The sequence below is a fragment of the Torulaspora delbrueckii genome, chromosome 6, assembly GCF_000243375.1.
Source record: "Torulaspora delbrueckii CBS 1146 chromosome 6, complete genome".
Classification (NCBI taxonomy): domain Eukaryota; kingdom Fungi; phylum Ascomycota; class Saccharomycetes; order Saccharomycetales; family Saccharomycetaceae; genus Torulaspora; species Torulaspora delbrueckii.
Window position 1 is genome coordinate 275,507 of NC_016506.1, and position 26,786 is coordinate 302,292.

General features: G+C 41.7%; 12 protein-coding genes and 2 non-coding genes across 14 annotated transcripts; 8 read left to right on the forward strand and 6 right to left on the reverse strand.

The window, feature by feature from the left end:
• Positions 1–13: 13 nt before the first annotated feature.
• Positions 14–4,189, reverse strand: STU1 (Stu1p; the record flags this gene model as incomplete). Its single annotated transcript, XM_003682126.1, has 1 exon — positions 14–4,189. The coding sequence occupies one exon, from the start codon at positions 4,187–4,189 to the stop codon at positions 14–16; it is 4,176 nt and encodes a 1,391-aa protein (XP_003682174.1).
• Positions 4,190–4,462: 273 nt separating this feature from the next.
• DPS1 (aspartate--tRNA ligase DPS1) lies at positions 4,463–6,103 on the forward strand (the record flags this gene model as incomplete). Its single annotated transcript, XM_003682127.1, has 1 exon — positions 4,463–6,103. The coding sequence occupies one exon, from the start codon at positions 4,463–4,465 to the stop codon at positions 6,101–6,103; it is 1,641 nt and encodes a 546-aa protein (XP_003682175.1).
• A 160-nt stretch (positions 6,104–6,263) lies between these two features.
• Positions 6,264–6,524, forward strand: COX19 (Cox19p; the record flags this gene model as incomplete). Its single annotated transcript, XM_003682128.1, has 1 exon — positions 6,264–6,524. The coding sequence occupies one exon, from the start codon at positions 6,264–6,266 to the stop codon at positions 6,522–6,524; it is 261 nt and encodes an 86-aa protein (XP_003682176.1).
• A 646-nt stretch (positions 6,525–7,170) lies between these two features.
• Positions 7,171–9,333, forward strand: KNS1 (serine/threonine protein kinase KNS1; the record flags this gene model as incomplete). Its single annotated transcript, XM_003682129.1, has 1 exon — positions 7,171–9,333. The coding sequence occupies one exon, from the start codon at positions 7,171–7,173 to the stop codon at positions 9,331–9,333; it is 2,163 nt and encodes a 720-aa protein (XP_003682177.1).
• Positions 9,334–9,659: 326 nt separating this feature from the next.
• On the reverse strand, positions 9,660–10,928 carry ATG39 (Atg39p; the record flags this gene model as incomplete). Its single annotated transcript, XM_003682130.1, has 1 exon — positions 9,660–10,928. One exon carries the CDS (start codon positions 10,926–10,928, stop codon positions 9,660–9,662), a length of 1,269 nt encoding a protein of 422 aa, XP_003682178.1.
• Positions 10,929–11,715: 787 nt separating this feature from the next.
• Positions 11,716–12,441, forward strand: MRPL15 (mitochondrial 54S ribosomal protein mL57; the record flags this gene model as incomplete). The annotated part of the gene is made up of 1 exon (XM_003682131.1): positions 11,716–12,441. The coding sequence occupies one exon, from the start codon at positions 11,716–11,718 to the stop codon at positions 12,439–12,441; it is 726 nt and encodes a 241-aa protein (XP_003682179.1).
• An 84-nt stretch (positions 12,442–12,525) lies between these two features.
• On the reverse strand, positions 12,526–16,215 carry TDEL0F01580 (uncharacterized protein; the record flags this gene model as incomplete). Its single annotated transcript, XM_003682132.1, has 1 exon — positions 12,526–16,215. One exon carries the CDS (start codon positions 16,213–16,215, stop codon positions 12,526–12,528), a length of 3,690 nt encoding a protein of 1,229 aa, XP_003682180.1.
• A 218-nt stretch (positions 16,216–16,433) lies between these two features.
• CDC3 (septin CDC3) lies at positions 16,434–17,972 on the reverse strand (the record flags this gene model as incomplete). The annotated part of the gene is made up of 1 exon (XM_003682133.1): positions 16,434–17,972. One exon carries the CDS (start codon positions 17,970–17,972, stop codon positions 16,434–16,436), a length of 1,539 nt encoding a protein of 512 aa, XP_003682181.1.
• A 449-nt stretch (positions 17,973–18,421) lies between these two features.
• HIF1 (Hif1p) lies at positions 18,422–19,438 on the forward strand (the record flags this gene model as incomplete). The annotated part of the gene is made up of 1 exon (XM_003682134.1): positions 18,422–19,438. The coding sequence occupies one exon, from the start codon at positions 18,422–18,424 to the stop codon at positions 19,436–19,438; it is 1,017 nt and encodes a 338-aa protein (XP_003682182.1).
• A 211-nt stretch (positions 19,439–19,649) lies between these two features.
• Positions 19,650–20,492, forward strand: POM33 (nucleoporin POM33; the record flags this gene model as incomplete). Its single annotated transcript, XM_003682135.1, has 1 exon — positions 19,650–20,492. One exon carries the CDS (start codon positions 19,650–19,652, stop codon positions 20,490–20,492), a length of 843 nt encoding a protein of 280 aa, XP_003682183.1.
• Positions 20,493–21,098: 606 nt separating this feature from the next.
• On the forward strand, positions 21,099–23,057 carry SSA2 (Hsp70 family chaperone SSA2; the record flags this gene model as incomplete). Its single annotated transcript, XM_003682136.1, has 1 exon — positions 21,099–23,057. One exon carries the CDS (start codon positions 21,099–21,101, stop codon positions 23,055–23,057), a length of 1,959 nt encoding a protein of 652 aa, XP_003682184.1.
• A 243-nt stretch (positions 23,058–23,300) lies between these two features.
• Positions 23,301–23,411, reverse strand: TDEL0Ftrna2P. Its single transcript has 2 exons — positions 23,375–23,411; positions 23,301–23,337 (listed from the first exon to the last, which is right to left on the reverse strand). It is a non-coding gene; the product is annotated as a tRNA-Pro (tRNA).
• Positions 23,412–23,820: 409 nt separating this feature from the next.
• TDEL0Ftrna2H lies at positions 23,821–23,892 on the reverse strand. Its single transcript has one exon. It is a non-coding gene; the product is annotated as a tRNA-His (tRNA).
• A 148-nt stretch (positions 23,893–24,040) lies between these two features.
• Positions 24,041–26,743, forward strand: NPR3 (Npr3p; the record flags this gene model as incomplete). The annotated part of the gene is made up of 1 exon (XM_003682137.1): positions 24,041–26,743. The coding sequence occupies one exon, from the start codon at positions 24,041–24,043 to the stop codon at positions 26,741–26,743; it is 2,703 nt and encodes a 900-aa protein (XP_003682185.1).
• Between the last annotated feature and the right edge of the window lie 43 nt (positions 26,744–26,786).

Genomic DNA, 26,786 nt, shown 5'->3' on the forward strand with positions numbered 1-26,786 from the left:
GTATATGAGTCCTTCAATTTGAACTTGAAACAATACGGGTGATCAGCTGGAATTGCTGGTGGGACAGGAACCCGAAAAGCCTCCGTATAGCGTCGTCCGATGAATAAGTAGATTTGAATTGTTTTAGAACATTCGCCAGTACTCCAGCACTAGCGGAACGCCATTCGCTAAAGTCACTCTCGAAGAAAAATTGCATCATCTGAACAATTTCTGAGTACTGATGCTCTTTGATGTGTTCAGCATTTCTGGATATGATAAGAGAAAGGGTTTCTATGAGAAAAGTTTCTTTGATTCTGGTACCGTTTTCTTGGGTTTGTGTCGCTAGGAGACTCACAATGCTTGTAATATCTTTGGAAGAGAATAATTGAGCTTCGTTCAATAAGTCTCTCAACTCTTGTAAAAGAACATATAGTTCATTCGAGTAATCAGATAGTTTGCCGACCATGTCGACAACAAAATCCCAAATATCATGAAAAGCAGCAGATGCGAGTGAAGGAACATTGGACAATTGGCTATTCATCAGGACTAGGCATTCAGTTAGAACAATACATTTGCATGCCATGTTAATTGGTATTAGAGTGGTCTCATCTGCAGAATTGAGCAGAAGTTTACTCAAGGTTAGTAGTTCGTCATAACCATCCTCATTCTCTAACCATTTTCGCAGAGCGTTATGGTGTGAAGCCGCCAGAAGTGGAACTATCAGATCATTCAAATGTTTGATTGTGAAGGAACGATTCTTTATTCTGCCTATAGCTTTCATCATCTCTTTGAAATGGTCTCCAGCATCTTCGGCCACATGCATCTCCCAGAGCTGTGAAATTTCGTAGTAGGTCAAAGTTTCGGGCGATAGCAGCTGTAGAAACTCTGATTCGCTCATATGGTCCTCATTGCTGGTATCATTATGTATTGCGTTATTCAAAATCTCAGATGAAACGCTAGGAAGAAGTTGATCTTTGTTTCTTTTCACACTGATATCAATGCTGTTGATTCCATGACTTAATATCTTAGCTTCATGTTCAGCCAGTGGGGTTACGGGTGACTTGTTTCTTTCTATGGATGCCTCTTTGTTAAGGTTGATTTCATTGCGAGGAGAGTCTGTTATTAGTGCGGACGCACCGGCGGATGATGAACCAGTACTTGGATTTATCAGTTTTGGCGGTTCACTGCAAAATTTCACCCTTCCGTTCTCCTGATCAATTGAATTTCCAAAAATTTCGCTTAGATTGACGTCGGGTTGCTCAGCCATCTTTACGTCTCCATCTTGATCAGGTTCGCTGAGCTGTTGAGGTAGTTCGTAAACACTAACGACTTTCGTCATCTCTGAAATTCTAGGCTCTTGGAAATGCTCCTTCTTTTCCTCTATCTCCGAATTAGGTTCGTGATGCACAACACTGCCACCGCTAGCACTCCTGTTCTGATTGAAAGGGTTGACCATTGTCATCTCTAAAAATTTCCGATCTTCGACCGCATCGTTGTCCTCATTATAGACATCTTCATTTCGGTCGTTGCCATGAGCAGCACCGGATGAAATATGTCTTCTGCCAATGAGCTCGTCACTGTTGAACATCGTTCCTCCATTTCGAGCCGTCAATCCTTCGCAAATTTTCAACTTGGTTGAAACTGATTCAATGCTCCCAAGCGCTTCCTTGAAAGCGTCCTCGTTATGAAAGTGTAATTGACCCAGAGCATCAAAATAAGGCTCTTCTTCAAATTCAAGACCCCATACTCCCGTCATGGAGATGACGCAACGAATAACTGTATCCGGTTGAATTGAATTCTCAGCTCTTTGCAGTACCACCGAAAGAACTCGAAAACAGAAATTGAAAATGGACTGTCTATATTTCATGTAGTATAGTGACAACTCGGGCAGATCTTCGTAATCATCATTTTCAAATGCGTTAGAACGGAGCCTTGTTATCAGATCTGTGACAGTCTCCAAGAAAACAGTTTCAGATGTGCTTTGTAAAATATGATCGTTAAGGTCGACACCATTGATCGCATGAATTTCTAGCAGATAATCGACGGGTATTGATCGGCAAAAATAGGGAATCGCTAAAAAAGGCTTGAGATCCGAGGGGGCCTTGACCATTATTGTTTTCAATGCGGGGACAATCTTACTGACATCAATCGCCTCATCATTGCCACTTGACTTTGTTGTCAGAAGTTTCTTCTGCAAAAGTTGGAGACCATCTTTTATTGTCATCAGAGAGTGTGAATTTAGATCTCGATAAATTAATTCGAAATCGTCGACCTGCTGATCTTTCCCAAGATATTTTGTTATTAGGCTATTAGAGTGAGAATTTGAAATATCATCGGTGAGCTCAATCTGAATAGAGTTCCCCAAATCGTTACTAACATTGCTTGCTTGTTTCTCAGTGGTTGCATTGATGGTTCGCCTTCCAGATGACGATGGAGGTGCACTTATCTTTCTCCTAACATTAGTGCTGTGATCCACATCACTCGGCAAATATTCACTTGCTGATCTATGGTTTGCCATTCTTTGCAGAAAAGCATTGGATGATTGAGTTGGTTTTGCGTAGCTTGGAAATTTCTTGAAGTGATGACTGGACTTATTCAAAGACTCTGATGACGAAGATGATGAAGGAGCCATATGAACTGGATTGTAATTTATTCTTATGTGATGGGGTATCGATAATTCAACGGCTTTTCTTAATTGTAAAGAGAGTTGAGTGTTGAGAAAATTCTTGGCATTCAGTGGATAGCATTTATAATAGTACCAGAAGGTAAGTCGCATGGATTCTCTTACACTTGTTTGTGCATCCGTGATGCCTTTCTTTAGCCACTCTTCAATATAAACTGTCAGGGGATCTAATTTTTTCGAATCTGTGTATTTGATTAATATGATCCTGAGTAAAATCGCCGAGCAGTTTCTTGGTGTGACAGACTTTTCATTAACTAGCATCAAACAATATTGAAAGAGCTTATTATGGAATCCAATATTGATAAACATTATGATGAGACAGTTAAAAGCTGTATTTGACGAGATCTTTTTGGCAGTTAGTAGTAAACTTTTTAAGACAGAAAATATCTGATCTAAAATTGCCAAGTCTAATGTTTGCTGAAATTTCATCAAGAAAGCTTTGATGACTTGGCATGCAGTCATGGAAAGCGTTGTTCTGAGTGACAAAACCGCTTTACCAATGCATTCGATCATCTGTAAATCTTTACAAACAGAGAGGAATGATAGTTGATTATTTGCAATAAAATCGTCGCCATGTATCATATCTCGTAACTGTAACAAATTTGATTGTCTTTCTTTCCAATTTTTCTCGGTTTCTTTTGGACTCTGAAACGGTATCAACAACTTCTCTAGATGCGCATACAAATCGTCCATGGATGCGAATCCGCGGCCATGATAAACTTCCTCGGGCTTTACATAACCATTCTCGTGAATACGGTATTCCTCGGCGATAAGACCCAATTCGTAGTCGATATCAAATATAGGAACGCTGAAAGAGCCACTATCTTCATTGATCTGTTGCGAGAAAATTTTTAATTGATCGTCATGATTAAAGTTTCTTCGCAGAACATCTAAGGTCAACTGATTGTTTTGTTCATTTTTTGCAGTGGACGACAATTCCTGAAGAAACTTAGAATTGAACAATTCTGTCATAAGATTATCGTTATCTGTGCTTGCATTATTCCTCTTATTAATTTGTAAAAACTCATCCACTACTAACAAAATCTTTCTCTTGGATTCAAGGCCATATAGTAACCTTTGGAGACATTTCTGCAAAAGCAGTGGTTGTACAAGGTAGATAGCTTCCAGTGCCCTGCAGGCGCTAGCCCAAAGGTTTTTATTCTGCAAATAGTCATCATTGTCTCCTCGAAGGAAAAAAAGGTGAAGTAATAGTTCATTAGTTACCTCTGAGTCCTTGAAATAGGTTGGTAATTGCATGGCCACCCGCTTGACAAGGTAACACAACGACGAATGTGTCAAAATAAGCAGTTTAACGCTCGATGATGCCGAATAGTCCAGAATATAGTACAAACTCTCAAAATAACTGGGAATGGACGGAACGTGTAACAGCTCTTTCTTCACATGGCCTTTGAATTGGGTCAAAAGAACGATACGAACATCGGCATCATTATCGTCGGCCTTCTGAATGCCCTTTTTATTCACAAGTTTTTCGTACAACGGGAAACCAGAATCAGAGAAGTCGGTCATACAGATTGGAAAGTCAAAACAGCGGCCTGATTGTATTTCATGGTCCTCTTTAAAGTAACCGCCGTTGTTGCTTGTTCTGTTTCGCCACCTTTCAAATCATTTAGAATGTAAACAAACACAATAACCACAAAGACGGCAGAAATTGAAGTCGGGTCACACATATTGAATTTTTTAAACAGCCAAGTTAGCCAGACATCTAAGTCTACTGAAAAATTAGTCACTAGGAAAGGTCTTTTAAAGACATTGCAATTGAGATAAAAAGACCAATTGAAGATGTCTGAAGAAGATAAGAGCCAAGCTCCAGTGATCTTGGGTGAAGATGGGCAACCATTGTCCAAAAAGGCTATGAAAAAACTGCAAAAAGAGCAGGAGAAACAGAGGCAGAAGGAGGAAAAAGCTCGTCAATTGCAAGCGGAGAAGGAGGAACGTGAAAGACAAGCAGCTCTCAATGATACTGCCAAGGAAAACTACGGTAAACTCCCATTAATCCAGTCTACTACGAGGACCGGTGAGCCAAGAATCAAGTTTCATGATTTGAACGAGAGTAAAGATGACGGCAGAGAAGTCTTGTTTAGAGCTCGTGTGCATAACAAGAGACAGCAAGGTGCTACTTTGGCTTTCTTGACTTTGAGACAACAAAGCGATTTGATCCAAGCTTTGTTGAAAGTCAACAAAGAGGGCACCGTTTCTAAGCAAATGGTTAAATGGGCAGGTTCATTGAACTTGGAATCCATCGTGCTCGTTCGTGGTATTGTTAGAAAAGTTGAAGAACCAATCAAATCTGCAACGGTGCAAAACTTGGAAATTCACATCACTAAAATCCATACCATTTCGGAAACTCCAGAGGCTTTGCCCATCCTATTGGAAGACGCATCTCGTTCTGAAGCCGAGGCCGAGGCGGCCGGCTTACCAGTGGTCAATTTGGACACAAGACTAGATGCCAGAGTCATTGATCTAAGAACTGTGACAAACCAGGCTATTTTCAAGATCCAGTCAGGTGTCTGTTCCTTGTTCAGAGAGTTTTTGAGTAAGAGGAACTTCACAGAAGCACACACTCCTAAATTGCTAGGTGCACCAAGTGAAGGTGGTGCCAGTGTCTTTGAAGTCTCCTATTTCAAGGGTAAAGCGTACTTGGCACAATCTCCTCAGTTTAACAAGCAACAACTAATGGTTGCCGATTTCGAAAGAGTCTATGAAATTGGTCCAGTCTTCAGAGCTGAAAACTCCAACACTCACCGTCATATGACCGAATTCACCGGTCTTGACTTGGAGATGACTTTCGAAGAACATTACCACGAAGTGTTAGACCAATTGAGTGACCTGTTCATGTTTATCTTCACTGAGCTAAAGGCCAGATACTCCAAGGAGATTGAGTTGGTCCGCAGACAATACCCAGTCGAAGATTTTAAACTACCCAAGGACGGCAAGATGATTCGTATCCACTACAAAGAAGGTATTTCCATGTTGAGAGAAGCCGGTAAAGAAATCGATGATTTTGAAGACTTGAGTACCGAGAACGAAAAGCTATTGGGTAAGTTGGTCAAGGAGAAGTACGATACTGATTTCTACATCCTCGACAAATTCCCATTGGCTATCCGTCCATTCTACACCATGCCCGACCCAGAGGATCCTCGTTACTCCAACTCTTACGATTTCTTCATGAGAGGTGAGGAGATCCTATCGGGTGCCCAGCGTATCCACGATCACGAGCTACTACAAGAGAGAATGAAGGAGCACGGCTTGTCTCCAGAGGATCCAGGTCTAAAGGACTACTGTGATGCCTTTACTTACGGTTGCGCTCCTCATGCAGGTGGTGGTATCGGTTTGGAAAGAGTCGTCATGTTCTTCCTAGACTTGAAAAACATCAGAAGAGCCTCGCTCTTCCCAAGAGATCCAAAGAGATTGAGGCCATAGTCATATAGGCTGCTTCACTCACTATATAGATATCATCGACAGCGGTCGTGCACGGCGATCTCACCTAAATTTTCATTCTATATACACAGTGAAAAGTTCTCATCGCCCTTTCTTCATGACAACTACAACTATAAACAACAAAAAAGACAAGAATAAAAATATGTCAGGAAACCCCGGAAACGCATTGAGAGCACTTTCTCCAACTCCACCTGAACGTGGATCCTTCCCGCTCGATCACGATGGAGATTGCACAAAACAAATGCAAGAGTATATCAAGTGCATCAAGCTAGTGAAGGGAGAAAACGCGCCCAACTGCAGATTGCTCGCTAAGGAGTACCTGAAATGTCGAATGGACCATCAGCTCATGGATAAGGATGAGTGGAAGAACCTGGGATTACCAGAAGACGATCCTAAAAACTAGCCGCCGTCATCGGGATCTCCCCTTCTCAAATCATGTCACGTGAGAAGATACGTTACCCTCACTTTCGTCTGTAACGCGGAGATAAGATAGAAGTCAGACGTCGCGCAGATAAGTGCAAGTCCTCTTGTCCGCACGGGCAGCTTATCTTTGGCTGAGCGAGAACCTCTCTTTCTTCGGGGCGTCCATGGGCTGGCCATTTGTCCTTGCGTGGGAAGAGATGTGCACCTTCGGGAACAAATTCCCCTCCTCGTGGGCCGGTGTGGCGATGCGTGTTTGGTCTGATTACGAGTGAAGCACTGAACGGAGAGTGGTAGGAGGGGAGTGGAGAGTCGGAAAACAGGCTGAGAGAGACAGACAAACAGAGACAGGCAAGCTGGAATGGGCTGGAATTGGTAATGCATTCCTGGTCATTTAGCTGCTAAAGTATTGTTATTGACGTCTTGAAAGTGTACTGTAAATTTGATTGTCTAAAACTGTGCACTTTTTGGAGAGGCAGATACACTCTACGGTTGCTTTGTGCAGTTGATCAACTTTATATATACACGAGTGTCGGTGCTTTTAAAGTGTTCATAACGGAGTGTTTCATTGTACTCTTAGGTGGCTATAGTATTCATAGCACATAGTAAGGTACTAATAGGAGCTGCCAATGTCGGTGAGTACTCAGACCAGGAGGAAACGTACAAGGACTAACAATTCTAATATGGATGGAGTCAACGATACTGGGGCTGATTCGTTGCTGGAAGGTATGCTGGCGAGACAGAGCTCTTTTTTGCAACACAATTTGAAGGAGGGACTGAATTTTGCTGATGGTGATAATCACGCAACGGTTCATAATGAACCGCCTTTCATTGATAATGAGAACGCCATTGTGGACTTGGATCATACCAAGGTCGATGCTATTGGCGAGGAAGATGACGACGAGAACGTGGAGGATGATGATTTGATCTTTATCAAGGAACAGCCTGTTCATTTTACTTCGCCAACTATCTCTGGAGCAGGCAACTATACCTCTACTACCAGTAAGAAATTCAAGAAGCAAAGAACTATTTCCTTGCCGCAACTTCCCCATGCCAAGTTATTATATCAGGCTATGCAAGAGACCCCTCGGGTGCAAAAGAATGATGAGCTTTTGCATCTGACGGGTTCTACTTCAATGACGTTGGATGGTAACAGGAACGTCAATTTGCGAGTAATTCGCAGTCCCTCGCCATCGAATAACGATCCATTCTATGATTCTTCCGTTTCACCAACTGCTGAATGTTCAGCTGGTTCTGCATCCTCGGACTCGGATTCGGCCATGGGTACGGAATTCAACCATACTGAAAACGTCAATAGACAAAAGAGATCCTTACGAAGGCTTTCTGCACCAAGGCTTGCTGCCAAATTGGTCGGTAAGAAGGCGAAGACGAAAAAAAGGGAAAATTTTAAAACTGATAAAGATGGCCACTACGTTTATCAGGAAGGAGATGTCTTTGGAGGCAGCCGATTTGTTGTAAAACAATTACTGGGTCAAGGAACTTTCGGCAAAGTTTTGAAATGTAGAGATATCGCCAGCGGTACTGGTGGAGGTATAGATACTAACACTTTCCACACTTGGAACTCGACTGGTTCGGCGCAACCGAGGTATGTGGCGGTGAAGGTTATCAGAGCTATCGACAGGTATAGAGAAGCTGCAAAGACGGAGCTTAGGGTTTTACAGGCAATTTATGAGAATGATCCTCACGGCCAGTACCAATGTTTGATTTTGCAAGAATGTTTCGACTATAAGAACCACATTTGTATCGTCACAGATTTGCTGGGAAGATCTGTGTATGATTTCATGTGCAGCAACGGTGTGGCAAGGTTTCCGGGGTCGCATGTGCAGGCTATGGCCAAGCAGTTGATTCGGTCAGTTTGCTTCCTTCACGATTTGGGTATCATTCACACAGATCTGAAGCCGGAAAACGTTCTTTTGTGCGATGAAAGCTCTATGGAGAAGAGCCTCCCATTGTCAGTTGTCAGATCAATGAGTGCAAGGCGAAAGGAGGCTAGTGGCGGTAAGAGGAAATTTTTGACTAATCCTGAGATTAAGATAATTGATTTCGGTAGCGCTGTCTTTCACAACGAATACCATCCACCGGTAATATCCACTCGCCACTATAGAGCACCTGAGATTGTCCTGGGCTTGGGATGGTCCTTCCCGTGTGATATTTGGTCTATTGCATGTGTTTTAGTTGAGTTGGTCACTGGTGAATCGCTATATCCAATACATGAAAATCTAGAGCATATGGCAATGATGCAACGTATCAACGGCGAGCCATTTCCACCACATATTGTAGAGAAGATGCTTTACAAATCGGCTCACAAATTAGGGAATTCTCCTTCAGATTTGAACGCCACAGTGATTAAGCATTTTGATACCAATTCGCTAACGTTACAATGGCCCGAGAAAAACAAGAGAGGTGACTATATCACAAAGGAAAAATCGATAAAGCGGGTTATGGGCTCATGTGACAGATTGGACATTCATATCTCTAAGAAGATAAGGGCCGATTACGGTGATTGGTTTAGCATAAATTGGAATCTAACTCCAGAGAAAAATTGGAGTTTGATAAAGTCAAAACTTTTGAGCGAAAGAAGGCATGATGGGGTTGTTTCAGGTGATTTGAATAAGGAGACGTTTTTATTTTGGTATTGGTTTGTCGATCTTTGTCGTAAGATGTTTGAATTTGATCCTACAAAAAGAATCACGGCAAGACAAGCATTGGAACATGAATGGTTTAATTTGGGTATTTTGGATGAAGGGATCACCTGCTTTGGTAAATTTTAATACAGCTGCTGATCTCCTTCCGTTAAATTTTTTTTTTTTTTGGTTTTGTCTCGACACAGTAAATCCAGGCAATTGTGTATATACGTTTTATTTTTGTTGATGTATTGTCATCTCAAATCATGAGAGCTATACTTTAGAAGCTATTGAACATAAACTGACTTATATATTCTTAATGAAACAAAACCAGTGCTTACAAACAGTTGAAAAATACAGAAATAATAGCTAAAAATTTGAACTTCATTGAAGAATAAAAAATAAAATAAAAAATCACTTAAACCTAGTTGTACCCTAAACCCATATTACCGCTAACCCTAAACCAACTCCTTTTAACCTCTTGAGATTTTGAATCTTGAGGGTTGCCAACATTTGAACCTCTTTCTAAAAACCTGTTCACATGCCTTGAGATTGCTTGCTACGCGCTCCGCAATTAAATGCGATTTCTTCTTGTGTAAATTCCTTTGGAAGCGTGAGAAGAAGATTCTTGCATTTTTATCCGAGAGCTTTGACCATTTTTTACAATTCTTCATCAGGTCATCGGGGAATCCATCCATTTTAGGTAGTTCTTTTCCCATAATGTATGATCTCAAATTCGAAAAAGTATTCAATACAGTTTTACCTCTCTTTGATAGTAGTTTGGAAGTTGAATCGTAAAACCCTTGAAGTTTTGACTCAGTGGCTTGTTTCAGTCTTAAACTCCCAACACGACAGGTCTCTGCTAAATTGGTCCTTAGAATCTTGCAATGATTTTGCAACTTTAACCACTTGTCAATTAAACCTCTTTTGAACTGAGGCAGATTTTCTTTGAACTTCTCACCCAAAAGACGTTTGGTGAGTATCAATTTATTCCGAATCCAAACTGCGTCCTGGCTCATGGAGTCCGAAAACCTGTGATATCCCGACTTGAAATTGGTTACCGCATCCGAGCGTAAGAATATGCGATATTTGGATTTCACAGTATACCATAAAATTACGGAATCAGTCTTGAATTTTTCCCAGCCCAAAAGTTCCTTTGATGGGAGCGGATAAGCGATATGGTTGTCAAAGTCCACATAATATTGACCCGTTGGCCTCCAGGTAGGTGACATAGGCTCATCATGATTCAAGAAATTTATGTCGGAGTATATTAGGTCCTTGTTACTAGAATTATGAGTGACGGAAACGGTATCATTTTGGTGTAAAATTCCATCAAACAATTTCAGATATTTTTGAGAGCCCACTAGGACCAATATTGTCACAAGAGAGGATAGAAGTGCCACATGCCAAATTTTAATTTCAGGTTTCCGCAGAGTTTCAAAACGAGAAAGGATATCTTTTGCAGAAGTCTTTCTTTTTGTACCGTTCAATTCGTTTCTGATCGAACTGGACTCTTTCGAACCGGTCAAAGTGTCAAATGAATTCGAAACTGCCCCCAACTGTTCAACATCCTTGCGACTCATATTGAACGGGTTCGACATATCTGCATAGTCGTCACTGCTGGTGTTGGATAGGATATCATCCTCATCGACACAGAAGTCGTCCGCTACGACGCCGCTGGAAGTCACTAGGCCTTCCCCAGGAAGTTTGATAACGTTCCAGCCATCATTAGTCTTTGGCATCCTGTGATTCGGTTATCCTTAAGGCACTCTTGGATCCTTTGCGCCTGAAATCTCTAATAAATTGTCTTTGTAAAATTCGTATCGACACCCCTTTCGTCTAGGAATGTCAAACAGCTGTACAAGAAACAGCTGATGTTAGTTATACGATAGCTAGCTTTAAAAGTGACATCTACGATTGAAGGAGACTCTTATCGACAGTAAAGCCCATGAAGATAAGTCATCGCATCCCATTCTCGTCCTTCCGAACCCCGGAAAAAAGTCCGTACTCAATGACGCTGTTCAGCGAATGTTGGGATACGCTGCCAAGAACTACCATAATGAAGAATACGAAAGTCTTGGTATTGAGTTTTGGATTGTGCAGTGTCATACAATTTCAAGAATGGTTGATTCTGCAAGCTTTTCTGGAAATTGCAATTTTCGAGGCCAAATAACACCTAGCAAGCCCGTTCGAAAAAATACTGCATTCATTATCGATTTTAAATCTTTGAAACCCCAACTGAGCGCTCATCACGCTCGATATCCTTGTATCCCAAGCTCATAAGCCTTTATCGAGAATTCATTAAGTGAAAAATCATTCCTAACGTGTTAAGTTTGAAGAAAAATCTTCGAAAAAAGTGAAAAAAGTTTCAATTATCAGCAGTAACTGAACCGCTGTTAGTACATCTTCAAGGACCGATTGGGCTAAGTTTGGATATTTCCTTGACCATTGAATTGTTTTACGAACTTAGTTTTTAACGAAGAGAAAGTGTTCTGTCCTTATCTGCCTGTATCTGCCCGCCCTTCACACATGATATTGGTAACATCGAAGAATACTATACTACAGACCCGTCGGCAGGCTGTTCGTCTGATCACTTATTTGCATTCTGGTGCCCGTGTTCGTGGTCTGAAGCGGGATCCAGAGAGTTTTTTGAAGAATCCAAAGGGGTTATCATACAATGCATTAAAGCAGTCCGAATATCAGGATAAAGTTATACAGATTTTAAAACTTAAAGAGCTCGATATTAACCTGCCCAATGATGTCATCTTACAATGTTTAACCCACAAGTCGTTTGCTCATGGCTCTAAACCTTATAATGAGAAATTATGCCTTTTAGGTACTCAATTTCTCAAGTATCAAGCTTCAATACACTCATTAAAACAATCCGACCTTCTTTCACCGGTGGGAGAGGGTAAAGTTCAACAGTCTATCAAAGGTTTGAATTTCACAAATTTGGGTACTCAACTGGGAAAGTTGCTGATCTCCAGACCCGTAACGGCTCGTTTTATCAAAGAGAAGAACTTGGACTCATTAATCTTCTGGAAAATGAAGGATCCGTTGAGAGACTCACATCACAATGGTGAAACTACGATTTATTCCACCGTTCTAAACGCTTTGGTAGGTGGAATCCTAGCAACAAACGGCCCTACTAAGGCGATTGAATTCGTGAACAGCGTCCTGTTGAACAGCGAGTCGGACGTTTCATTGGTCAAGATTGCAAATGAACATTTTCAAGCAAAGGATACACAACGATAGTTTACTGTAATTAGATCTGTAAATAGCATAAATGCACATTTTCACTTACATTGTTAAAGTTACATAGTAGTTTGACTACTTTATTTAGTTTAATCTTGAATTGAGGAATGCAATCTCTTCTTTCAAGCTTGCTTCCTCTACTGTCTTTACCAATTCTTTTGTACATTTGGCAACATCAAATGCAATACCTGCCAACCTCTGCTTGAAATGTTTATCAGCAAAGTCGTCATCACCTTTTATGCTACTGACTTTGCCTTCGCGATTGAGTTGACACAGTGTGATCATCCTCAAGGAGCAATCTTCTAAACTCCTAACGACCCATGTTCCATGCTCTTTCAGACTAGCATTACGACTCTGGTTCATAGAAATACTCGTAGCGTCCACCATTTGTCTGGTGACCTGGTTGATAGCATTAGATTCCGTCCTTAGATTACCTTTCGTCACCTGAGGCTGCTTGATGGAAGTGAGCAGTGATTGAATGGTTGAAATTACTTGGACGGTTTGGTGCTCCAAATATAATAACAGCTCCGACAATGTGTTATCAGGGTTTTCTATGTCAAATGCATCAAAATCAAAATCCACCCTCCGATCATCTTCATTTTCTTCAGGAACTGTCTCATTTTCATGACTACCTAGGTTTGAGTTTGCATTAGCGCCGTTCTGGCTTCTCTCTTTTCTTAAGGGAACGAACTGATAATCTGAAGATTCGTCAAGGTCCTCTTTCTTCACCTTTTTCGAATCCAATTCTTCTGCGAATGGTGCTGCATTTAGCGAAAGCTCGTCAGCGTCTGTTGGATCAAGAGCCTGATTATTCGTCTTCATCATTGCTCCGGCTTCGATGCTGCCATGTTTCTCGAGATTTATATTCTGAGGTGGCTTTTCGACAATAGTAGCCTTTTCTTTGACAAATGAAGGCTCTGAAGGTGCGTCTGAAAGATCTGTATCTGTTCCAAATTTAGTTTCGCTGTCATTAAATTGGCTATTTTGCTGTGCCCTTGGGGAGTAAACTGTTGCTTTTTGAATGGTTCGATGATCATTTGGATGTTGATCATTTCTTCTCATGGACTGTTTTAGTGCTAAGTATGTTGACCCATCATCACTGAGGTTTGAGCTATCATTGAGATCGCTTTTACTTTCCTCCTCACTATCATTATCACTCATATCTTCAAAAGCCTTTTTGAACCTTTCTGTGAGTTTAGATGGGGTGGGATTCACCTCAGGCGCTCTCTTCAAAGAATTTTTGACTTTTTGGAGGCTGCGGTCCACAGTGGATTTCGCTTCCTCATATTTTGATACCATGGGGGAAGTAATCTTGGATGGATCGTTTTTTGCGGGAGTTGTCTTACTCAGATCCCTGTCAGCCGCCTCTTGAGTGTCCTCTTTCGAGTCATTGCTCTTCCTCTCTGGTGAAGCACCTTCCTCTGGACTAGCATCTTTTGTGGTTGAACTCTGGACTGACGGCTCTGTTTCAGCTCTCAAGCCAATTCCTGTGCCATTGGCAAAACTTTTGAGCTTATCTGCAAAGCTTCTGCTTGGACTGGTCTCATTCTGCATCGTACTTTCAACGGCTTGTGCACCATGCTCTGGGGAGCCATTCTTTGTTGATTTCTTGATTGGTTCTTTGTGAGATGGACTCAAGTGAAGTTTTTCGACGAAGGGTTTATCACTAGAGGTGATTGGCTTTTTGTCGGATGTTGGGGCAACGGCAGCGGGAGTAGGTAGAGAAGGTGTACCATCGATAACCTCAACTGTCTTGTTATTTACACTTTTCGTTGGAGTAGTAGGTGGCACCTCTAACTTTAGTTGCATTCGCTTGTCTGAAGGCTTCTGTGCCCTCTCCTTATCCTCAACCTTCAAAAGTGGCTTACCATCTTCCTCCACAGCTTTATCAGATTTCTCGTTCGGTGACTTGAAGAGAATCTTGCCCGAATGAGCTGAAGAAAGTGATGATTTGGGTGACTTGGTGTCTATCATGGAAGTGAAGAATAAGCTTCCTGAAGTTTTGCGCGCTGATGTAGGCTTGAGGTTAGGATTGGGACTCATATTAGCCCTTTGAGTGAGTTTTAAAGGTTTGACTGGCGACATTTCATCCTTGTTATCTTCCGTTACGGTGAAGACGTCGGACGGTCTCTGTAATAGGTCTTGTGAAAGTCTAGATCCAAACTGAGGCTCGATTGGTGTTTGCGGAGCGACGGCGCTGTCTCTCTTTGCTTCCTTGATCTCATTCGTAGCGCCTGGCTTACCTTTGACATCCTCCAGTTTGATCTTGGTTGAGTTGACTAGGTTGCAGATCGCAAATGCAACTTCAGAGATCGCTGCCTGAACGGTAACTCGTGGAAGCATCGAACGATAAACAGAATAATACCTAACAGCGGTCACAGCGTGAGATAACGAAGCCTTTAAGAGAGTTACTTCATCTTTATATTGAGGAATGTCAACCAAAATTAACATTCGATGTATGCAATTTGATGCGCATGCCAATGCTTCAAACAGTTCTTTTCCAACATCTTCTTTCTCGGACTGTATGTTAACAAACATCACATTTATTTGTGAATGTAACTTCTTAATCGTCTCTAAAGTGACTAAGCCATCTGCGGTTGAGTATTTCGAAAGTGAACGCGCATCAAGTGGGTATCTGGTTTGCAAATCATCCAACAGATTATGTTTATCGTCAGATAATTTAGCCGGTCCCACCGTCTTCGCCTTTAGTTCCAATTCAGAAATTTGCTGTTTCAAGGTCTCGTTTTCGATCGACAAAGTACTTACTTGAGAGCTCAAAGAGGTCAGTTCTTTTTGGAAATTGGTATGAGACTCCCTGTGTTTAGATAATGTTTTTTGCTTTCTCAATTCATCCAGTTCCCTGTCCTTCCCATCAAGTTGAGACTGGAGAGTATCGTTAGCCTTTTTAAGGTTCTCTAATTCCTTTTGAAGTTCTTTGGTATCTTTATCAGATATTCTTTGTTCGACGTTCTTTGCCAATGTTGGAATACCGTTATGATTAATATCGCTAGAGCTGTCGTTCCTTATTTCTCGAGTACCCGCGGGTGATTCATTCAAATCTGTATAGTGGTAATTGTCGGTCGGCGAGATTCCTGCGGCAGATTCGGGAGATGCTGCAGGTTGTGCATAATCTTGTGGGCTGATGATTGATCCTATGGCTATGCTATTAGACGCAGTCTTGGAGAGCTCAAGTTCTTCTTCATCCTCTGAAGACCAGTCAATAGAGGCCTTCATGGGAATTACTTGGGATGTTTGAATGGTGGCCGTAGGTGGAACATGAACCAGGGAATTGTCAGACATACTATTGACGCTATTCTCATTATGCTGATTTCTAAAGTTGGCCTCGGAGCCTCTATCAAATGCGTGTTCTTCATCAGAATGTGAATAATTAGTTGCGTCTGGGTTGACATCGTATCCTCTTCTCTTAATCTCGTACAATATATCATCCACTAAATCGTTGAATCTTGTCTGAGATAAATTCGCCAGCTTTTGCCTGGCCTGATTCCTCTTTATATGAAAGCTGGCCTTTGGCAACAAGTAATCTGGCTTATCCTGATTGTCATTAGTGCGCCTTTGCAATTCGTCATAGACATCTGTGCTTAGTTCGTAAAATTGTGACGGAGATAGTTTCAACAACTTAGCCCTTGCTTTCTGAGCCCTTGGAGAGTTTGAACGATCATGTTTAACCTCAGTATCTTGGAAGAACTTTTCTAAAGCGATGAAGTACCCATATACATCCCTATGATGTATTGTAATATCAGATGGGTTACTCATGTGTAAAGAAAATTGCTGGAAAGAGAGCAGCAAGGACTCTTCAAATGAGCAAAGATAAAGTTAGCAAAATGACCCAATTGTTATGATTGGAGTTAAGGCGAAGCTTTGAAACGTTAAAATATCTTGTGCCATCTTCGACGCGTTACAAGAGGCTCACGCGGGACGAAACTTGGTGGATATGTATAAAATGAATGAATTATATGAAAACTGTTCGTATTTTAGCGTAAGAATCCCTTCTTCTTTGGCTGTGCAGGAGATTGGGCTGCCTGATTAGAGAGGGAAACTTCTAATTGGTGTTTTCTGTCTTCCAAAGTTTTTAGTTGTTTTTGCAATTTTTCTTTCATCTCTTTATGTCTTGCAAATAATTCAGCTTCTGATTTTTGTAATTTCTTCTCCTTCTCAGAGACCTTTTGATGGAACACGCTCTTCATCTCAGCTTCTAATTTAGCCAGTTTAGCCTCGTGTAATTGTTTCTCCTCCTTTTGTCTGGATTCAGGATCGAACTCTTTGAAGACCGAATTATCCTGTTTGATCCCCAATTTGCTCAACTTCTCTGATCTATAGTTTTCATAAAGAACATTGCTAGTTCTTTCGCGTAACTCTTCCAAGTATTGACTTATCAACAAGTCACGGAGGTTGACGAGGTCACAATGGTTTGCGTTATCCACTTCGATTATCCCCCATGGGTACGAACGACCTCTAACGGATCTGCCTTCGACGTTTGTTACCAATTGGTTAGAGCCTACCACCGCATATGGCATTTTTTCGTATAATGCATTGGAAGCCTTGACGGTGTCCTCATCATCCATTGCATAGTTTGGTGGTTGAAAAAATTCGATATTGGCTTCATCTAATTGCCTTCTGATCCTTTGCTTGAATAGTGTGATTTCTTCCTCTGTTAGTATATCTGATTTAGCGATTATTGGAATCAAGTTACATTTTTGGTGAACTCTCTTACAAAACTCAACATCCAAAGGTTTTAAGAAATGTGCAGTAGGTTCGATAAAATACAGACAGGCATGGATTCTGTTATCTTCTTCTAAGGATCTACTGATCTTGTTCTCAGCATCCAAGTACTGGTCAAAACGGTAGTTGATCTCATCGACAATAGGTTTCCAGGAGCCCGTGTTATCGATAGCATCACCAAAACCTGGGGTATCAACGACAGACAACTTCAACGTAACACCATTCTCTTCAATTGTCGTAAAGTAAGTCTTGATCTTCACCGATGATGTGACATTTTCCTCTTCCTCTACCTTTGCTTCTGGTTCAGTTTCACCCTCAATCTTCAATTCTTCCATCTTTTCAGACATATCACCATTCCCAGCATTAGTAATCACCTGGCTCGAAGCCTCAAGATCTCTGTTGAACAAAGTGTTCACCAAAGTGGTTTTACCCAACCCGCTTTGACTAACACACATCAAATTGAAATTGAACCCTCTACGAATGGATTTTCTGTGCCATTGTTTGGGCAGATTGGCAAACCCAACAAAGCCGGAGATCTGGCGGCGTATGATCTTGAGATCTGGCTGTTCAGGTAGAACCTGTCCCATAGATTCGCTCTCTGGAGCAGCCGCATGATTCCCATTGGAGTTTTCCACGGCTGATTGCTCCTCAGCTACACCATCAACGACGGAAGAGGTATCTATGGCACCAGTACCGTTCTGTGGAACCACACCGTTACCGGCATTCCCAACACTGGCGATTTCTGAGTCCTCTCTCTTAACGGATACCAATTCGTCCTTTACTGTCGACATCCTGCTACTAAATTAACCTCCACTCACACTAGACTCTTCACAGACCACAAATAAAGGTTCCAATGGGCCTTCACGACTCAAATACCTGATCCGTGAGTGTCCGAAACAGTGGTCAAATCGAGATCCTGCTAGCTGGAAGATGAAAAATTAGGCGTTGTGGCTGGGTAACAGAGACGCGAAAATCCGAAGCCAACTTCACGCGTCAATACCAAGCACTATGAAATTGATGATTGGAGGGTGCAATGCACCCTTGGGTAGAAGAGTTTGGAATTGCCCTTGAGTATGGTTGTTCTTTACACCAGTGTGTGAGAAGGTCACGTGATGTATCGCGCGAAACGACGGGACGCGTATTAAAGGTATTATAGTAATTAAGGCATCGATACGCTCACAAAGACCTCTTTAACACCTTTCAAGCGACCATGATGGGTGATATTGGTGTCACTCCCGATATGAGTCGAAAGATCAAGGGGTTGTTGGTAGACGGAGCGAAATTCACGGCTAGTGGAGATCTAGAGAAGGCCGTGCAATGCTACGCGACTGTATTGGATTTGGAGTCTCAAAAACCGGAGCCTTATGTGCTTCTAGCCAGGTGTTTATATCGTATTGGACTTAAGAATAATGATATGTTTGGTGGAGGAGGTGAAGAAGACCAAAGTTCGAGTGAGGAAGAAGAAGAAGATGATGATGCGGATGAAGAGGATGAGACAGAACAGGCACCTGCTGTGAACTCTCAACTGTATCAGTTTGACCATGAGGAAGAAGATATGGAGGGTGGAAAGGAGGAATTATATCAAGAGGATATAGAGGCGGGCGAGGATCAGCCAGGCGAGGAGTTAGAAGAAGCTATGTCACCAGAGGACGGTTTCGGCAACTATCTAGAAGGTGACGTATTCGAAAATGCTATGGAGTTGCTATACCGAGCTCGTATCATGTACATGGACTCATCGAAACCGTCGGAACAACTACCGGCAAAAATTCAGACAAGGCTTGTGGAGATATACGAATTGCTTGGTGATATCGATCAGGAACTAGAGGATTTCGCGCAAGCAGTTAGAGATTACGAAGAGGCGATAAGGATGTGCAAACAGGTATTGGAGAAAGACTCTGAGAGAGTCTTAGAGATTTACATGAAATTAGCAGAAGCTTTAAGGTGGCTCGATACAGAGAACTACGAAAACATGACGCGAGAACAACACAAGGAATACCTATTACAAATATTAGGTATGCTAAAGAACAGAATCAAGCATCAAAAATCTAGCGATATTGAAGAAGATGAAGGCCGTTTGGAAAGAATTACAGAGGATTTACAAACCCTGAAAGCGGGAAAATCAGCGGCAACACCGTTCAACAAAGAATTAATGATGCAAGCAATACTGAAACAAGCATTAGAGACCACTCAGCAGGGGAAAGTCAATGATTTATCAAAGATTGTGAAGAAAAATAAGAAGAAAACACTCAAGAGGTGAGGCCAACGAAGTTCTAGTCCTTTATCCAAGTTGCTAAAGCTCAGTTAGTTGATTGTTATATAAAATGTATACTAAAAAAATAAGTTGCTTTGAGCAATCGTCTTGATTTTTCTTTAAAAGGGTGCTTCTATTAAGGATGAAAAAAAAAGCGGACTCGACTATCAACCCTTCACAGAAGGTCAATTGAAAAAAACCCAAGAAAACGTCCATAATGTCGGAGAATAACAAGAGTACAACCGCCAATGCATCCGCCGGTGCATCCACCAAGAAACCAGTTGTCAATCACTCTTCGCCAGTGAAAAAACTACTGCAATTGTCCCATTCCCTACAATTTGCCTGGTTCGTAGGTCATGTCATCACCCTAGTGGGCAGCATCATCTGCTTTGCCTCAATGGGGAACCGCTTCTTCTACAGAGTGACTTGGTTCGGTGTCCTAGAGTCCTTTGGTATCATTACATATCAACACTACTACCCCAAAGCCACTCCTAACGCTCAGAACCAAATGACCCCTCAGGCATTGCTTCAAAATAGTGATGTCCTATACTTTGCATTGGCCTTGGTATGGTTCTTAACCCCAACCTTCACTTTGGCATTAGTCCCCTACGCTACCTTCTCGCTCTTCCATGTGTTGATCTACTGTAAGAGCGTTTTGATGCCAGAAGTTATGAACCTAACCGCTGAAAACAGCAAGCTTGTTTCTATGATTGCCAATTTTGTGCGCAATTACAACGAGAAGTGTATGTACTGGGTTGGAACAATCGAACTAGGCCTAGAAGCTCTCTTGGCCTTGAGAGCTATGGTCTTCTACACAAGATCATGGATTGTGCTATTAGCTTACTCATTGTTCATCAAGATCAGATTCGAAAACTCCAAATACATGCAAGCTGCGTTTGCTCAGTGGAGAGTTAGATTAGACGGTATCATGAGCCATCCTTCTGTCCCCTTGATTTTCAAGCGCGGATACGGTAAGGCCAAGTCTATGCTGATCAGCGTATCCCACTTCCGCCTATCCAAAGCGCAAGCAACAGCAGCCTCGTCAAACAAAACAGAGTAGATTATTTACGTACGTATTTTCTGTACACCAATAGCCCAAACGTCCAAATGCTAAGAAGAATATTTCTGCTACGATTGCTCCTTGACGTATGACGAATATACAGAATATGTCGAATATGGCCCTCTAAACTTGGTCAACTTTCGATATTCTTCGAGAAGCTAAAAAGTGCTCGAGACTTGCTTTTCCCCAATCGAGTAAATCTCCGTAGAACGTGATCTCGGAATATCATCGAAATTCAAAGAACGAAAAAGTTCCGTCAGTTTCGATCGACTGCCAAAGATTTCGTTCGAACTGGCAGCACGTCAAACTAGCAGATTCCTGTTGGCTGTTTGCTCATAGATCTTTGCAATTTCTAGAAGCTTCTATCGGTGGGCGTCGTTCACTCTCGAGGGTAAGACACCATGGTTGATAAATGATATAAAAGGACCTTGTCAAGATTGTAACTGGATACAACTAATGTATTTCTGATCCTTTCCTCTTTTTCTCTTAATATTATCAAGAACCAAAGACATATAAAAGTCAATTGATTAATTTAATTCAGTTTAATTTAAATTATTCAATTACATTTACGTGAAAGGTCCTGAAATAAACACAAAAGAACAAAAAATGTCTAAAGCTGTTGGTATCGATTTGGGTACTACTTACTCCTGTGTTGCCCATTTCTCCAATGATCGTGTTGAAATTATTGCCAACGATCAAGGTAACAGAACCACTCCGTCTTTCGTTGCATTCACTGACACTGAAAGATTGATTGGTGATGCTGCTAAGAACCAAGCTGCTATGAACCCAAGCAACACCGTTTTCGACGCTAAGCGTTTGATCGGTAGAAACTTCAGCGACCCAGAGGTGCAAGGTGATATGAAGCACTTCCCATTCAAGATCGTCGATGTTGAAGGTAAGCCACAAATTCAAGTTGAATACAAGGGTGAAACCAAGAAGTTCACTCCAGAACAAATCTCTTCTATGGTCTTGGGTAAGATGAAGGAAACTGCTGAAAGTTACTTGGGTGACAACGTTAAGGATGCTGTTGTTACTGTTCCAGCTTATTTCAACGATTCTCAAAGACAAGCTACCAAAGATGCTGGTACCATTGCTGGTTTGAACGTCTTGCGTATCATTAACGAACCTACCGCTGCTGCCATTGCCTACGGTTTGGACAAGAAGGGCGGTGAAGAAAACGTCTTGATTTTCGATTTGGGTGGTGGTACTTTCGATGTCTCTCTATTGACCATCGAGGATGGTATCTTCGAAGTTAAGGCTACTGCTGGTGACACTCACTTGGGTGGTGAAGATTTCGATAACAGATTGGTTACTCATTTGGCCAACGAGTTCAAGAGAAAGAACAAGAAGGACTTGACTGGTAACCAAAGAGCTTTGAGAAGATTGAGAACTGCTTGTGAAAGAGCAAAGAGAACTTTGTCTTCTTCTGCTCAAACTTCTGTCGAAATTGACTCCTTGTACGAAGGTATTGATTTCTATACTTCTCTAACCAGAGCTAGATTCGAAGAATTGTGTGCTGATTTGTTCAGATCCACTTTGGACCCTGTTGAAAAGGTCTTGAGAGACTCTAAGTTGGACAAATCTCAAGTTCACGAAATCGTCTTGGTTGGTGGTTCCACCAGAATTCCAAAGGTTCAAAAGTTGGTTACCGATTTCTTCAACGGTAAGGAACCAAACAGATCCATCAACCCAGATGAAGCTGTTGCTTACGGTGCCGCTGTTCAAGCTGCTATCTTGACTGGTGACCAATCTTCCAAGACTCAAGATCTATTGTTGTTGGATGTTGCTCCTCTATCTCTAGGTATTGAAACCGCTGGTGGTGTCATGACCAAGTTGATTCCAAGAAACTCTACTATTCCAACCAAGAAGTCCGAGACTTTCTCCACTTACGCTGACAACCAACCAGGTGTCTTGATTCAAGTCTTTGAAGGTGAAAGAGCTAGAACAAAGGACAACAACTTGTTGGGTAAGTTCGAATTGAGTGGTATTCCACCAGCTCCAAGAGGTGTCCCACAAATCGAAGTTACCTTCGATGTCGATTCTAACGGTATCTTGAATGTTTCCGCTGTCGAAAAGGGTACCGGTAAGTCTAGTAAGATTACCATCACCAACGACAAGGGTAGACTATCTAAGGAAGACATCGAAAAGATGGTTTCTGAAGCTGAAAAATTCAAGGAAGAAGATGAAAAGGAAGCTGCTAGAATTGCTTCTAAGAACCAATTGGAATCCATTGCTTACTCTTTGAAGAGCTCTATCTCCGAAGCCGGTGACAAGTTGGAAGAAGCTGACAAGGAAACTGTTTCCAAGAAGGCTGAAGAGACTATCGAATGGTTGGACAGCAACACTACTGCTACCAAGGAAGAGTACGACGACAAGTTGAAGGAATTGCAAGAAATTGCTAACCCAATCATGACTAAGTTGTACCAAGCCGGTGGTGCTCCAGGTGGTGCTGCCCCAGGTGGTTTCCCAGGTGGTGCTCCAGGTGGTGCTGCCCCAGGTGGTTTCCCAGGTGGTGCTCCTCCAGCTCCAGAAGCTGAAGGCCCAACCGTTGAAGAAGTCGATTGAATTATCTGATAAACTTTTGCATAATTCATAATTCTTTCTAATGAATATATACGTACTGTACAATAATAAGACAAATATCGTGAAACTTTAAACTTCTGTAACACAAGAGTTTGTTTGATTTGATTTCTTAGGCTGGATTTCTCACTAATAATGACAAACAAATTGAAGCTGTTTGACTGACACCCATCTGGCCTCAGTATTCAGCTGAATTCTCTGGATGTCGGATGCAAAAAAAATCAAATTGGGGCGAGCTGGGAATTGAACCCAGGGCCTCTCGCATGCTTGTATGTTGTTCATCCTCGGTGTTCCGAAGATTCGCCCAAAGCGAGAATCATACCACTAGACCACACGCCCTTGTAATTTGTTGAGATTTTTAGAAAATCAGACCGGAATAGTCCTGTTGTTGAGGGATCATGACTTGCCTAAATACTTGGCTTGCTACACCATTTCTTGACTCCTCTAATCACTTGGTGAACTGTGAGCTATTTGAATGAATATTTCATAGTCTGCGAAATTGTAAATGGTTCTTTTTGATTGTTTACTCATTATTTACAGCTTGCCAATGTCGGCTATTTTTTGATAGTGTGGAAGGAATTAATTCAAGAACAAAACATAAAACATGAAAGTACATAACTTTTAGATGACTTTGTTTCATTGTGAGACCAGAATTTGCAGTAAGACAGACACACAACTACCTTGAATGAATTTGGTAGCTCTCCGTTGCTCAAAGCTAGAAGTGCTGACGTTAAACATAAAAAATAAATGCCATCCCCTGGAATCGAACCTGGGTTTCATCGGCCACAACGATGTGTACTAACCACTATACTAGGATGGCATGTAATTGTATGAAACAGAAGGACCGGGAAACGCGTCATACCAGGCAGAGGGACGTTCTTTGGGTTTATCTCGAATTGTTTTGATTATATACCGGCTCTTTGACGATTTAGTGAAGGATTACAGAGAACCAAAGGTATTGATGGGTAATGAGTGAGTATTTGCCCATGTCATGCCTGTTGGGCATCCACTTGACAATCTTCACTCACTCTGGGCCGCAAGTGGTATACCATTATCCACCGTCTGTCGTCGATCATCTGAAAGCTAAGCAACGTCAGAACAAAAAGGTGTCGGCGGCTGCTGAAAGTAAGAACAATCAAAAACATAGTGGGTTGCACGCACGATCTCTGAGATCAAGTCAAGTTGAAGATAGTGGTTTCAGCCCCAAAGCGGAGCCCTCAAGCTCCGCAAACTTCCGATCCAAGGGCCTGTTGGATATGAATGAGATTAAGCATAGTTTAAGTTCGGGCTCTGAGTCGGAGTTAGAATCATCTTCATCTGGGTTGAGCGATAGTGAATTATCGACGGACTACGCTGATTGCTCAAGCACATCTTCATCGGGAAGTGGGTTGTCGCTAGACGATGAACCGAAGCCTGACGTACCAGAGTTCAGTTACTCAAACAATGAATCCAATGAATCAAGGCTTGCTGGCGGAACTTCCACAACTGTGGACAATAGTTTCAATTCTAAATTTTCAATATTATCGAAGCCTTTAAAGCATAAAGGATCCCACATAAGTGCAAGCAGATTACTCGATGTTGTCAATAACGACCATTTTAACAGGAGGCCATCACACGCGTCTAAAGTGTCTTCAATTCATGCTGGCAGTGAAGTCATTGAGGACCTAGAAGAACAAGATAATTTAGAGGTTTCACAGATGATCGAGAAAGGTTTGATAGATTTTGATGAGCAACATTTCGCTGAAGCAAACTTTCTCTCTTTAAATAAGGTGTTTGATTTTGATCCTGAATTTGTTGCTGAATTTTGTTCACCGGAAAGAGAGTTGTGTAATACGAGGTTTGAATTCACAGTCGATGAGATATGCTTTTTGGGACTGCCAATTCGTGTAGATGCCGATGGTCAATGGAGGAAGTCAAGGCGACGAAAGCAATCGAATAGATCTAGGAGATCGAATAGTACGGCTGGTCGGAATAGTAAACGTGGGAGTTCTGTCAAAAATTCTGAATTCAACGAGACGAACGATACCGCCGACATCGAAAGTTCAGTTTTAAACCTTGATGAATCGACGGGTTATGACGAAAGTGAGGTTTTGGAGTCTAAAAAACATGATGACCTTGATAAGAGTATGGATATGTTTCATGTTTGCTTCGTTATGAACCCTTCACTAGTGGTGTACAACGAGAAAGTTGATGATATGTTTCGCTATGTCGTTGCGCGGTTATCGCTACTTTTGCGCTATTCACAGGCCAAATCGAACTACGTCTCTAAGCAATGTAATTTGATCCTGAGAGAGAAGGAAAGAGTGCTCAGGACGTCCAAGACTTACGAGTCTATCAGGGGATCTGGTAATAAGGCAAAATACCTATACCGTAGAATACTAGCAAAATCATCATTAGCCCGAGCACTGACGACATGTGTTGATAAATTACAAAAAAACGAAATTGCATGCCTGGAAATAGACGATGACAAAGTTATATCATTACAAATACCGATTCAAAATGAGTTCCGAATGCTACCGAATTACAAGCTGAACCCAGTATTGAAAGGTTCTTACCTGACATCGATATTGAATAGTAAGTTTTTAGGCGTAGCACCAACCAGGGATAATGAGGGACATTCAACAGGAAAGCGGGAAGAAGATGACGATGACGACCTTTTGCACTATGCTCTATTGCTACTTGACGAACCGGCCAAGATTATCAAAGATTTAGAAAATTTATCATCCGACGACGATATAGGTAACATGGTATTAACGCATTTGATCAGGCGGCTGCAACCCACGGTGGCTTTAGGCACTTATCAAAATATAATCGACGAAATGTTGGGCACGGCGAAGGAATCTGTAACCGGTAGCCAGAATTCTTTCCAAACGAGTATGTTAAGATCATGCGCATTGCATCTCCTGTATAGGCGCCACGCTCGAGTTGTCATACCGATAAGCTCCAAGTGCACATATATCGTCTCACCATTAGCACCAATTGATGGTTTTTCACACGATAATGACCTAGACTCAGTAGAGAATCACATGGAGAGACCACTAATCTATCAAAATCAAGAAATCTTCAAGAAACGGTTCCCATCATTGCCATCGCTAATTTCTTTCCTTAACCTTTTATCGTGCAAGAAACCAAAACCATTTGGAAGTATCATACCGTCAAAGGAGCACAAACCAATCTACCTGGGTGCATTGACATGGCTAATGCGGTATGGATACGTTACGCAACTTCTCACATTTGTGTGTATTCGAGTGGATAAACAGATCAAGATGGCAGTAGAAGAAGATTTGGAGAAGGAAGCTCCCAGGGCTAAGAAGGAAAATTTAAATCGTGAACATGATAAACTCGATAATTTCTCAAAGGAGAAAGGAGTTCAAGCTTACCGCTCTGATCATGATGTGGAGAATTTTGCATTTGATGATCCGACTACGGAAAGAGACTACACGATAATTCTTGAACCTGAGAGGGCTAATGCTATTGAAAAGAGATGGATATTCAAATGTATTCAGGATCAACCTACAGAGCTTCAAATCCTATTCAACAGGATGTTGCCGTATTTCAACGGTAGAACACCAATGGAACTTGTTATCGCTAGAGAGGGAATCTCAAGACATGAAGTGAGGAAAGTTTTGAATGTTTTATCTCGTTACTTGCTTGAATTTCATCATTGGTGAAAGATCTACTATCAATTCATATTCTAACATACAAATGAATAAA